This window comes from Terrapene carolina, unplaced genomic scaffold (assembly GCF_002925995.2).
Source record: "Terrapene carolina triunguis isolate 2854851 unplaced genomic scaffold, T_m_triunguis-2.0 Scaffold180, whole genome shotgun sequence".
Taxonomy (NCBI): Eukaryota; Metazoa; Chordata; order Testudines; family Emydidae; genus Terrapene; species Terrapene triunguis.
The window spans coordinates 6,838,153-6,851,334 of record NW_020664531.1 but is presented as its reverse complement, the minus strand read 5'-3'; the positions used below and the strand labels follow the sequence as shown (position 1 = coordinate 6,851,334).

General features: G+C 42.5%; 1 protein-coding gene across 1 annotated transcript in view; it reads left to right on the top strand.

Moving 5' to 3' along the window:
• LOC112109441 (tensin-3) overlaps nt 1–13,182 on the top strand; it is a 352,165-nt gene that overhangs the window by 176,984 nt on the left and 161,999 nt on the right. The window contains exon 7 of the mRNA XM_026654112.2: nt 12,787–12,839. Coding sequence (XP_026509897.1) covers nt 12,787–12,839 — 53 coding nt within the window. The remainder of the gene's footprint in view (nt 1–12,786; nt 12,840–13,182) is intronic.

Genomic DNA, 13,182 nt, shown 5'->3' with positions numbered 1-13,182 from the left:
ACTAGTAGTCATTGTAATTCATTGTCCTGTCTTACTCAGTGGCCTCCAACGATATGTACAACTGCAGTACGATGTCATAGAAAGGGATAGAGAATTTCTTCCTGACCACAGGTGATCAGCGTGTGCTTGGAAATACAAGGATTGTGACAATCTTTAGAATATTTTTTCTAACTAGTTCTATGACAGGTTCTGTTCATATTCATATAAATGTCTAGTCAATTGTGGAGTTGTGGTTTTTTGTTTGTTTTTTGCCTCAGAAAATCATGTGGCAGTGAATTCCATAGGTTAGTTATAAATTGTGTAAAATGTCTTCAATTTTCTATTTATTTACTTAAATGTGTTTTTTAAAAAGTATCTAGTCAAAATTCTAGGTGTTTATACCACGATTAAAAATATACAGAATTAAAGTATTTTTATCCAAAATTAGAAAGACCTTCCTTAATATGATCTAATTTCGCAAACATTGCTTATCTAATTAAACTCTCATACAAGAATAGTTTCCCCTCATTAAATTATTCCATATCCCTCAGAGCACACCCCTTCAGCAAAAGTCCAGGAAAATAGTTGAGCCCTTTGACATGCCCTGAAGGTTAAGAGATCCAAGGTAGGTACAATCTTAGGGAGAGAATGCTGGAGTTAAGGACCCTTAACCAACACTGTCTAAGCCAGGCACAGTTCATGAATGTTCTATGCGAGCTTACTCACACAGTGCTCTCAAGACAGCTCAGTACTCGTCATTTTTGAATGCTAAGCTACTTTTCAGCAGACGTTTCTACATTGTATGAGAGTTTAGTGCCAGGGACTGCTGGGACATGGGATGAGACCACCAAACTGTTTTTCATTTATGATCCAGTCTCCAGTGTTGCAAGCCTGGTGCATTAACACCTCTCACCCTAATTCATGTTTCTGACTTTGTGTGTTGCCCTAATGCTTAGTTTTACTTGGTCATCAGAAGCCATTAGACCAGCTCTTAATTGCACACTGTACTTGATTTGTCAACCCTGTAACGTAGAGCCCTGCAACTCTGCAGATATATGCTTTATATCTGTGGATATCTGCATCCGTGGACCATGTCTGTGGATCGCAGATGCGGATCCAAATTTTATATCTAGAGCCCTGCAAATCTGCAAATATCCACTTTATATCCGCGGGCCATGTTTGCGGATTGCGGATCGGATGCGGATACAAATTTTGTATCTCTGCAGGGCTCTCCTTTAAAAGTTGGTGAAATTATTTAGATGAATTCCCCAGGGGGCAAATCTGATCCCTAACAAAACTTTGTGGACTCGCATGGAGTTTCAGGACAGTTGAATTTGGCCTCTGAGGTAAGTAAACATGCTAGAGGTGTAATTTGGATGGTGGTTCAATTCACTGCTACTGTAACTGTCATTCAAAACATCTGCTGGAGGCTGAGCAGAGTGGAGGCATGCTGGCAGGAAATAGGGCATGGTTTATGCAAATATAAGCCTTCATTGTTACTAACCCAAGGAAGTATGGAAGCATAAGGGGCCCACTTACATTCTTGTATGGTCTATCCGTACCACAGACTGTACTGTTAATGGGAAGCAGGTTCAACAAAGCCACTGTTTCTCAGGTGTTGCCAGGGTAGGGGCTGAACAGAGTATTGACTCCATTCCTCCAACACGCTGGCCATCATAGCTGTGCAAGCGTACCATATGGCGTACACTGCATTGGGTATAAGCCCAGCACAGTTTACATCTTCCAGAAAATTGCTGGGAGACTGGGAGACACACTGTGACTCAGAGCCACACTCTGCTTCCTGGACTGTTCCTGGGACAGCCCAACTATGTGCCGCCTGTTGCTCAGGGCAGATCATAACGTGACAGTCTAACCCACCCTTCCTGGCTGTTTAAATTTTTTGGGTGGCTTTAGTCTCTGCTTTTTTCCCTCACATTTTGTAAACTACTGGGCCGTGCTCTCCTGTGCTGCTGAATTAGACATATAACCTGATTATTTTCCTGGATAAAGAAGAAGAATCTCCATAACAATGTAAGCCAGGAGTAACTCCAGTCAATATAAAACCATAGTGTAGAACTGTGTGCCTAATCTGAAAATGCAGAGAGGTATCTTTCAGAAGTTCAGTAGCTCCAGCAGCACCAGCAGATTCACCTGGCTGGAACATAGCCGTGATGGCATATAGAATGGACTTCCATCTTCAGTGGTCCTTTGCTCATTTTCTTCCTTTGGCAAGAGTCAGTATGAGAGGATTTAGGTTTCTTAAATACTTCAGAATTTCATCTTCCATGCTCACTTGTGGTCAGCTTGCTGCTCTGTTTCCTTCAACTTCAGCTCTGTAAACCTTCTTTAAAAGCGTGTCTTCTTCTGTATGTATGACATGACCCCACTGTTGCAGTCATCTGAACTGGTGCGAGATTGCTCCTTGCTGGGATTGTCTGAGTATCAACTTCTTTGTGACAAAATCAAACTAATGGATGTTAATAATAGACTGTAACTTTTGACATTGAAAACTGTTTCAGAAATCACAAGCAACGGATATATCCCAAAGACCAGATTCTTCTCAGCTTCAGTATTTTCCATTTCAAATATGCAAGGAAATAACTTATTTCGGTGTTAGAATTTGTCCTAATCTTCGCAAAATTGTTTCTATGAATATGGACTATATATTAAAAGAAATTTCCAAGGATGTGGAGAGGTGGCATCTCCTCCCTCTGTCATTTCTGGGGAAAATAGAAATAGCTAAAATTAATATCTACCCAAGAATGACCTATATCATTAACCTATTGCCTTTAAAGGTCTCTCCCTTGCTCTTTGCTAGAATAAATAGGCTTATCGTGTGATTTTTTGGGATAAAAACAGTTTCGCTTGTAACACAAGACCCTTAAAAATAGGGTTGCCAGATTTGTATTTATATTATCTAGTATTCCAAATGTGTCCTAATTTAAGGTGGTTCTCCTCCAGTAGCTCTGTATACACACCAGCCTGGTTTGAGATAGAAAAAAACGTTTCTAAAACATTTGGTTCCCTCTTTTCTTTTATATACCTTAAGAGGCTACCCACACCCTTAAGGAAAAATCCAATCTTTGCACATACAAGATGCAATACGTTAAGATGATTATAGGTACTGATCTTACTAATTCTCTTTTTGTACCACTATGTACCTGTGTATCAGGATCAAGGCAAACGCCACACTTAAGACAATTTGGATAGAAAAAGGATTAACAAAAATTAAAGATATAATATAACAGACTGGCCTCGTTCGATTACATGTGCAACCAATATCAGTTACCGCAGTCTCTCAGGGTATGTCTACATTATGAAAAAAAGTCGATTTTATAGAAGTCGATTTATAGAAATCGATTTTATATAGTCGATTGCATATGTCCACACTAAGCACATTAAGTCGGTGGAGTGCGTCCTCACTACCGTGGCTAGCATCGACTTACGGAGCGGTGCACTGTGGGTAGCTATCCCACAGTTCCCGCAGTCTCCACCGCCCATTGGAATTCTGGGTAAAGCTCCCAATGCCTGATGGGGCAAAAACATTGTCGCAGGTGGTTTTGGGTACATGTCGTCAGTCTCCCCTCCCTCTGTGAAAGAAACAGCAGACAATCGTTTTGCGCCTTTTTTCCCTGCAGACGCCATACCATGGCAAGCGTGCAGCCCGCTCAGCTCAGTTCACTGACACCACTGCTGTTGTGTCCTGGGTGCTGCTGGCAGCAGACGGTGCAGTAGGACTGCAAACCGTTGTCATACGCCACTTCCGCTGCAACTCTCCTCTGCTGCTATTGCCTCGATAGCGAATTTCTCCATGTTTTCTGTCATGGGCTCCCGGGTACGTGTGTTCTTCCTTGGGAAATGTGCGCGGTGCTAACCGTCATCCTCCACTGCTTCCACTGCAACTCTGCTTTCCTGGTGCCATGAATCCACCTTGCAGGTCCTCTCGTCGTTCTGTATAAATATCTATTCTCGTGGCATCCGTCGTCATCCACCGATTCCGCTGCAACTCTGCTTTCCTGCTCTCCTTCAGACGCCATACTATGGCAAGCATGGAGCCTGCTCAGCTCACCGCTGCTGTTGTGAGCATTGTAAACACTTCGCGCATTATCCTGCAGTATGTGCAGAACCTGAAAAAGCAGGCAAGGAGGCGACAACAGCGCAATCACGATCGTGATGAGGGCACGGATACAGACTTCTCTCAAAGTACAGGCCCTGGCCATTTGGACATCATGATGGTAATGGGGCAGGTTCATGCTGTGGAACGCCGATTCTGGGCCTGGGAAACAAGCACAGACTGGTGGGACCGCATAGTATTGCAGGTTTGGGATGATTCCCAGTGGCTGCGAAACTTTCGCATGCGTAAGGGCACTTTCATGGAACTTTGTGACTTGCTTTCCCCTGCCCTGAAGTGCAAGAATACCAAGATGAGAGCAGCCCTCGCAGTTGAGAAGTGAGTGACGATAGCCCTTTGGAAGCTTGCAATGCCAGACAGCTACCGGTCAGTCGGGAATCAATTTGGAGTGGGTAAATCTACTGTAGGGGCTGCTGTGATCCAAATAACCAACGCAATCACTGAGCTGCTGCTATCAAGGGTAGTGACTTTGGGAAATGTGCAGGTCATAGTGGATGGCTTTGCTGCAATGGGGTTCCCTAACTGTGGTGGGGCGATAGACGGAACGCATATCCCTATCTTGGGACTGGACCACCTTGGCAGCCAGTACGTAAACCACAAGGGGTACTTTTCAATGGTGCTGCAAGCACTGGTGGATCACAAGGGACGTTTCACTGACATCAGCGAGGGATGGCCGGGAAAGGTGCATGACACTCGCATCTTCAGGAACTCTTGTCTGTTTGAACAGCTGCAGGAAGGAACTTACTTTCCAGACCAGAAAATTACCGTTGGGGATGTTGAAATGCCTATAGTTATCCTTGGGAAGCCAGCCAACCCTATGCCATGGCTCATGAAGCCATACACAGGCACCTTGGACAGTAGTAAGGAGCAGTTCAACTATAGGCTGAGCAAGTGCAGAATGGTGGTAGAATGTGCATTTGGATGTTTAAAAGCTCACTGGCGCAGTTTACTGACTAGGTTAGACCTCAGCGAAACCAATATTCCCATGAGCTGTCACCTTCAGCCCCCAATTAAAACCTGTCCAGCGCATCATCAAAGATCTACAACCTATCCTGAAAGATCATCCCTCACTCTCACAAATCTTGGGAGACAGACCTGTCCTCGCTTACAGACAACCCCCCAACCTGAAGCAAATACTCACCAGCAACCACACATCACTGAACAAAAACACTGACCCAGGAACCTATCCTTGCAACAAAGCCCGATGCCAACTCTGTCACATATCTATTCAAGTGACATCATCATAGGACCTAATCACATCAGCCATGCCATCAGGGGCTCGTTCACCTGCACATCTACCAATGTGATATATGCCATCATGTGCCAGCAATGCCCCTCTGCCATGTACATTGGCCAAACCGGGCAGTCGCTACGCAAAAGAATTAATGGACACAAATCTGACATCAGGAATCATAACATTCAAAAACCAGTAGGACTTTAACCTGTCTGGTCCTTCTATGACAGACCTCCAGGTGGCAATTTTGCAACAGAAAAGCTTCAAAAACAAACTCCAACGAGAGACTGCTGAGTTGGAATTGATATGCAAACTAGATACAATCAATTTAGGCTTAAATAGGGACTGGGAATGGCTGAGCCATTACAAACATTGAATCTATCTCCCCATGTAAGTATTCTCACACTTGCTTCTTGTCAAACTGATTGTACTGGGCTATCTTGATTATCACTTCAAAAGTTTTTTTTTTCCTCTTACTTAATTGGCCTCTCAGAGTTGGTAAGACAATTCCCACCTGTCTCTGTATGTGTATATATATCTCCTCAATATTATGTTCCATTCTATGCATCTGAAGAACTGGGCTGTAGCCCACAAAAGCTTATGTTCAAATAAATTTGTTAGTCTCTAAGGTGCCACAAGTACTCCTGTTTTTTTGTGTGGATACAGACTAACACGGCTGCTACTCTGAAACCTGTCAATATTCCCATTGTTATTGCTGCTTGCTGTGTGCTCCACAAAATCTGTGAGAGTAAGGGGGAGACGTTTATGGCGGGGTGAGAGGTTGAGGTAAATCACCTGGTGGCCAATTACCCACAGCCACACACCAGGGCGATTAGAAGAGCACAGCTGGGCACTCTGCACATCAGAGAAGCTTTAAAAACCAGTTTCGTGACAGTTCTCTTTGTTTTTCCTTGATGAAAACCTGCCCCCTTGGTTGACTCTACTTCCCTGTAAGCCAACCGACCTCCCCCCTTCGATCACCGGTTTCAGAGGCAATAAAGTCATTATTGTTTCCAAATCAGGCATTCTTTATTAATTCATCACACAAATAGGGGGAAACTCACAAGGTAGCCCGGGAGGGGTGGGTGAGGAGGGAAGCACCGGGTGGGGTGGTGGATGAGGGGAGGAGGGAAGGACAAGGCCACACTACAGTTCAAAACTTATTGAATGCCAGCCTTCTGTTGCTTGGGCAATCCTATGGGGTGGAGTGGCTGGGTGCCCGTAGCCTCCCCCAACCCACCTCCTGCGTTCTTGGGCATCTGGGTGAGGAGGATATCGAACTTGGGGAGGAGGGCAGGTGGTTACACAGGGGCTGCAGCGGTGGTCTGTGCCCCTGCTGCCTTTCCTGCAGCTCCACCAGACACCTGAGCATGTCAGTTTGCTCCCCTAGTAGCCTCAGCATTGCATCCTGCCTCCTCTCAGCATGCTCCTCCCTCCTCTCAACGCGTTCATTTAACGCTTTCCTGGACTCCGCCATTGTTTGCCTCCACGCATTCTACTGAGCTCTTTCAGTGCAGGAGGACTGCATGAGCTCTGAGAACATCTCGTCGCGAGTGCCTTCTAATCTGCGCTAGCCTCTGGGACGGAGATGATAGGGGGAGCATAGAAACATTTGCAGCTGCGGGAGGAAAAAAAGGGAGAGTAGTATTTTAAAAGATACATTTTAGATAACAAAGGGAAGACTATTTCACACTGAATCAAGCGATTCACATTACATAGCACATGTGCTTTTGCTACAAGGTCGCATTTTGCCTCTTATATTGAGTGCCTGCCGGTTTGTGTGAGACATCACACACACTCGGCTGGGCAACAGAATTTGGCTTGCAGGCAGCCATGGTAAGGCAAAGAGTTTCGGCTTCTTCAACCTTCATAACATGTGGGAACGGTTTCAAACAGCAGCGCCCTCCTTTCCCATACCAAGCAAAGCCCGTTGGGTTGGCCATTTAAAAGGAGGGGCTGCGGTTTTAGGGTGAATGTGCAGCACAGTGCAACCCCCCCCCCGCAATTCTCTGGGATGATCGCTTCACCCCCGCCCCCCTCCCACCGCATGGCTAGTATCAGGGAAGATCCCTGTCAGCAAACGCGAACAGTTCAGCATGAACGGGCCTCCCCCTACCGCATGGCTAACAGCGGGGATGATTTATTTTCAGCCAAAGCCGAACAGCCAAAGCCCGGGCCCATTCACTGCAAGGTTTTGTTCTGCAATGATTCCAGACTCCTTGCTACTGGCTTGGCGTGGTAAATTAATCATTAAACACGCTTGCTTTTAAACCCTGTATTATATTTACAAAGGTACACTCACCAGAGGCTCCTTCTCTGGCTTCATGGTCCGGGAGCCCGCCTTGGGAGGGTTGGGAGGGTATTGGCTCCAGGGTGAAGAACAGTTCCTGGCTGCCGGGGAGAAGGGATTCTCCGCTTGCCTGCTGTGCGCTATCCTCAACCTCCTCCTCCTCCTCCTCATCTTTCTCATCCACAAAATCCTCATCCCTGTTGCATGAGACTACCCCCTTGCAGGTGTCCACGGACAGTGGTGGGGTAGTGGTAGGGGCCACCCCTAGGATTGCACGCAGCTCATCATAGAACCGGCATGTATGGGGCTCTGACTCGGAGTGACCATTTGAATCCTTTGTTTTTTGGTAGGCTTGCCTCAGCTTCTTAACTTTCACGCATTTTGTCTTTTGGAATGGAGTTTTACCTGCATGGATTCTTCTCCCCATACAGCGATCAGATCCAGTACCTCCCATTCAGGCCATGCTGGAGCTCTTTTGTGATTCTGGGACTCCATGCTCACCTGTGCTGATGAGCTCGCCACGCTGGCCAAACAGGAAATGAAATCCAAAGTTCCCGGGGCTTTTCCTGTCTACCTGGCCAGTACATCTGAGTTGAGAGTGCTGTCCAGAGTAGTCACAATGGAGCACTCAGAGATAGCTCCCGGAGGCCAATACCGTCAAATTGCATCCACATTACCCCAAATTCGACCTAGCAAGGTTGATTTTAGCGCTAAACCCCTCGCCAGGGAGGAGTACAGAAATCAATTTTAAGAGCCCTTTAAATCGACAAAACAGGCTTGGTCATGTGGACGGGTGCAGGGTTAAATCGACCTAATGCTGCTCAATTCGACCTAAACTCGTAGTTTAGACCAGGGCTCAGTTCCTTCTTTCAGAAGCTATGCTCAAGAATTCATGCAAGAGTAGGAAACAATTGGTCTGTTTCAACTCTCTCACCTCTAGAAGAACATATTAAGAAATATGGAAACAAAAGTCACTTTGTAGGAATTATTCATAGGTGGCTTAATACTTTGAATTACCCTCCCAATCTGAGTCTCAGAGAAAAATGGGAAAGAGAACTTAACTTTACTATCACAACAGAAACCTGGGAGGATATCTGGCTTAATGTGAAAGATGCTTCAAGTTCTTTATCCTTGTGATTCTTCCAGAACAAGATAATAAACAGGTATTACTGGATTCCAGAATATTAAGGCTAGATTGGCAACACACAGTGAATGATGGAAATGCAAACAGCCCCATGCCAACCTTTCACACATCCTCTATACCTGTCAAAAATGCATGTGTTCTGGAATACCATATTCAGTGCTCTCTCAAAAATGTTGTGTTGCTATTTTTCCTTCTCCAACCTTGTGTATGTTGGCGACGCTGAATGAGTTGGTATTACCAGTTAACGTTAAGAAATGGATTGCAGTAACTAATTTAGTGTGCCAAAGTTATTTTGAGAAAATCTACAATTCCTCCCTCATACACAGATTGGCTTAGTGAACTCTCTACTACCGTATTAATGGAATCAATGACCTTGTCTAATAGAAATGCTTGGAAAAAATATGAGGATGTCTGATCGCACATGAAACTCTTGCATAAATTTGCAGTTTAGTATATATTAGTCCCCAATACTCATAAGTTATGTTCTCACTTATTTATCTGTTTAGTCACTTCAACAATTGACGCCCTGCATGACCTTTATGGGTTCAGGTTTGTTTGTTAGTTTTTTTTTTTCCAGGTTTAACAAATAACAAACACTGAATTTTGTTATTTATAGGGTATTTCCATCTTATGCATGTATTTATATATTTTTTTCATTGTGTTTATATTTTATATAAAAACAATAAAAAGAAAGATTAAAAAAAAAGAAAACTGTTTCATAAGTTCAAGTGCATTGTTTAATTGGCTACTCAGTCCAGATTTGGTCAGAGGGCATAGTAGAGCAGTGCTTGTTTTGCAGAACATCTGTTGTCAAGAAATCAGATTAGGAAGACATCCTTATAGACTTGGTGTCATATTGTGTGGTCCATATTCCTACAAAACTTGACAAATCTGTGCATTTCATCAGTGTTTGAGCACAATAGCACATTTTCCAAGATGTATGCATTGCCTGCCATACCGTTCGATAAATATCTTGCCCTCGTGGTATTTTGAAATTCATGATAGCTCTCGAGGCTCTGTATTACAGAGATTAATTTGTGAAATCCCAAGAAATAAGGTAGCCACAAAAATGTCTCAGAGTGTGGAACTATGTATGCAGTGTGTCATAATATATTTAGCATATCAGACCATAGGAAAAATAGAAACATGAGGGAAAGGTACGTTGCTTGGCTCAGAAATGATTGTATCAGGGAATAATGCTGGGGGAAAAGATACGTTAGAGGGCGTATAGGGATGTGAGGGTATTTCCCTGGCTCCTTGCCATCTGCAAACAAATCATTGACTATAAAGAATCAACATGTAATGTACAGGGTGACCTTGACATTGTAAATGGGTAAGAGCAATTTATCACATGCTGTCCACCATATTAAAATGATGGAAAGTTTCACATGGTGAACTGAAATCTCTTTTAGAGTCTCTGCCTGACAATTCAGGGGAATGTGGGGAGTTTTCACAATTTCTTATGTTTATGTATCCACCATGACAGCTTATACGGTATCACAATTCCTTATATTGTGCAATAAAACATGATACCCGGACCAAATTTAAGGACTTTAAAAGCTTTTGCTTTAAACAGAGAGTCAGTCAGATTTAAAAAAAATAAACTACATTATAGGTACTTGGAGAGAATTTCACAAACAGCACTGAAATTTTCCATATTAAGCGATTCCAGCTGTTAAGTTATAGAAATTGGCACAAACCGCCAATACGGTGCATGCAGCAGAAAGGAATACACTGCTTTTCAGCTTGATAGCATGCATGCAATTAAGTACAGATGTCCCTAATGGGATTTTTTTGTTTGTTTTATTGTGAGAGCTATATTAATGTCCAGTTTATATGCTACAAATAAGTGGAATAAAGTTTCATTGTATCACTTTCTTCTTAGCAAAGGAAAACCCATACAGAGAAATGAAACCATAGCTAACTGACCACTCATATTTAAGTGAGACTAGTTATTACATTTATCAACGTTGGTGGAAACACTCAGTAAGGTGCTCAGTGTACCTGCTGGCTGGCCGTCAGTGAGCCATGCAACTGAAATAGAAACACATTCAGCTAATGTCTCCTCTACTTGAAAGACTGATTGTGGGCAGGGATTCTATTATTATGATTATTTATAATTTACGTATGGCAGCACCCTCTGTGTACTAGGCACTTTCAAAACACTCATTAATTGAGAATATCTATGTTAAAAGGTTGATTCTGAAAGGGATTGAGAGCGGCCTGCAATGCGCTAAGCTGCCTCAGCTCTCACCACTGAAGATAATGGAAGGTGTGAATGTTCAGTACATTACAGGTTGCATTCAGCATCTCACAGAATCAGGTCCCAAGTGCTGTGTATCTCTCATACACATTGACACGCTACTATTCAGACTTGTTTAAAATTCTTCAAAGCAGCTCATCACTAGAAATTTTGGAAAAGACACATGCCAGTTATGTACATTTGGGTGTGTGTTGGAGGTTACCTGCTTTTGTTATGTGATGCATTTGAACTGAGGAGTGGTGTCTCAAAACTCTTTTTTTGTCTTTTTCTTCTATAAAAGATCCTACAGCCACAAACCCATCCTAGCATAAATCAATCTATTCATGAGTACGGACATACAAAAGTTATGTTGGCTCAGGTGGTCTGAATTCCAGTCTGTATCCTGACTCACAGGTTTATAGCGCACTCTTCTGTACTATACATGCAAATCAAAGGCAGGAGATGGGTGAGAAACCCCTGCTTTATAAATATTTATTAGTGATTCATATACTTTATCCCAAGCTCACATGCATATAAGGGCAGGACAAAGTCTGAACTGTTCCATATATTCGTATTTCATAATTATTGTATGTTAACAAATAATTTTTAACTTAGAAGTAAAATTTGACACTTTAGTACCTAGTCAGTATAACTGTTATATTCTTACAAAATGAAGGGGCCATCTCTCAAGGTGTGAATTTTCCTGCAAAGCAAATTTGATTAAGACCACTTTATTTTAAATTAATTTATGCATATTACATATATGTAACAATTATAAGGGAGTTATTCATAACATATTCCTCTTGCTCATATCATCCCTTCCATGAAACAATTGATAACAAGGAAATATTTTTGCAATCAATGGGCTCGTACCAAAACTCTGGCTCTAGCACACCAGAAATAGAAATCCAGACCTCAAATCTTTAAACTCCCCTAATCTTTCTGCAACAATTTAAGCCCTACCAGAGATTCTGAATGTGTAAGGCAAACAAGCCTTCATTTTCAGCAGGGGAGCAACTTGCGTGAAGTAATAAGGGTTTGTGTAAGGATTATGATATGCCCTGGTAATGTTTAGTACATAGTACATTTCCGTTATGTTTGAAATTATGGTCAAAACAGGCTTCAAATGATGTTATGACATGACATATTTTGGCAATGGACTAGAAATGGGGGGGGGGCGCATTGTTTGATCCCATTATTACTGTAGTTTACCATTCTGTTGATGGAGGATTATTGTGAGAATTTGTCATTGGGTTGCCCAGGCAGATCTCTAAAGATAGATGCATTAACACTATGCAACTCTTGTGATTAAATTCACCTTCCTCTGTGCCTGTCCTTGAACACCATGTTCTGTAATGAAAATAAAGGCATCCAAAACAGGAATAAATTCATTTTGCTTCTATAGGAGGAAGATGTGTTGGGAGTCCTCTTGTAAATCATTGCTGGGAAAGTAGGAGGAGCATGGTGATGCTGTACTGTTTTTGAGGGCCTCATAATAGTTTAAGTATCATTTTGGTTGAAGCCAAATGCACTTAGCAATTTGTGCTGGGATTTTCAAAGGATCTTAAGGTGACTAAGCACCTGAATTCCAACGAATTTCAATGGGATTTCCCATTTGCAAGTGGGATTTATTTATTACAAAAGAATTTTCTTATTTTTTTCATAGCGGGAAACTTCATTTTGTGAAATTAAGAAGTAGCCATGTTGATTTTGTCGTACCACGGAAATTACTGAGCTGATCACTCTGTTGGTTTGTTTGTTTCAGACTTCCGGCAGTTTTTCAAAAAGCTCATCTTTCTGTTGTGACAAAGTATCACAGTAAGTATTTCCGTAATGGTTTTGCTGTATTATCGCACAGTACTGTTGTGCTGTTTTTAATTGCTCCTATGCATGGCATCTTCGGCAGGTTAAAGTCATATATAAAGACATTCCAGTTGTTGTCTATGAAAGGCATAGGCCATAACATTTTCTTATTAAGGTTGTAGAGTGATCTTTTACTGGACATATGCAAAATACCCGATAAGCTGAGTATTTTCCTACAGGTAAAACTACCACAAGTCACCTTAAGCATCGTATTATTCTCATTTATCTTTCATGCTGCTTCTTCAATACAACTTTAATTACACAGATCTAAAGGCAGATTGTTTTCTTTAAGGGTAAA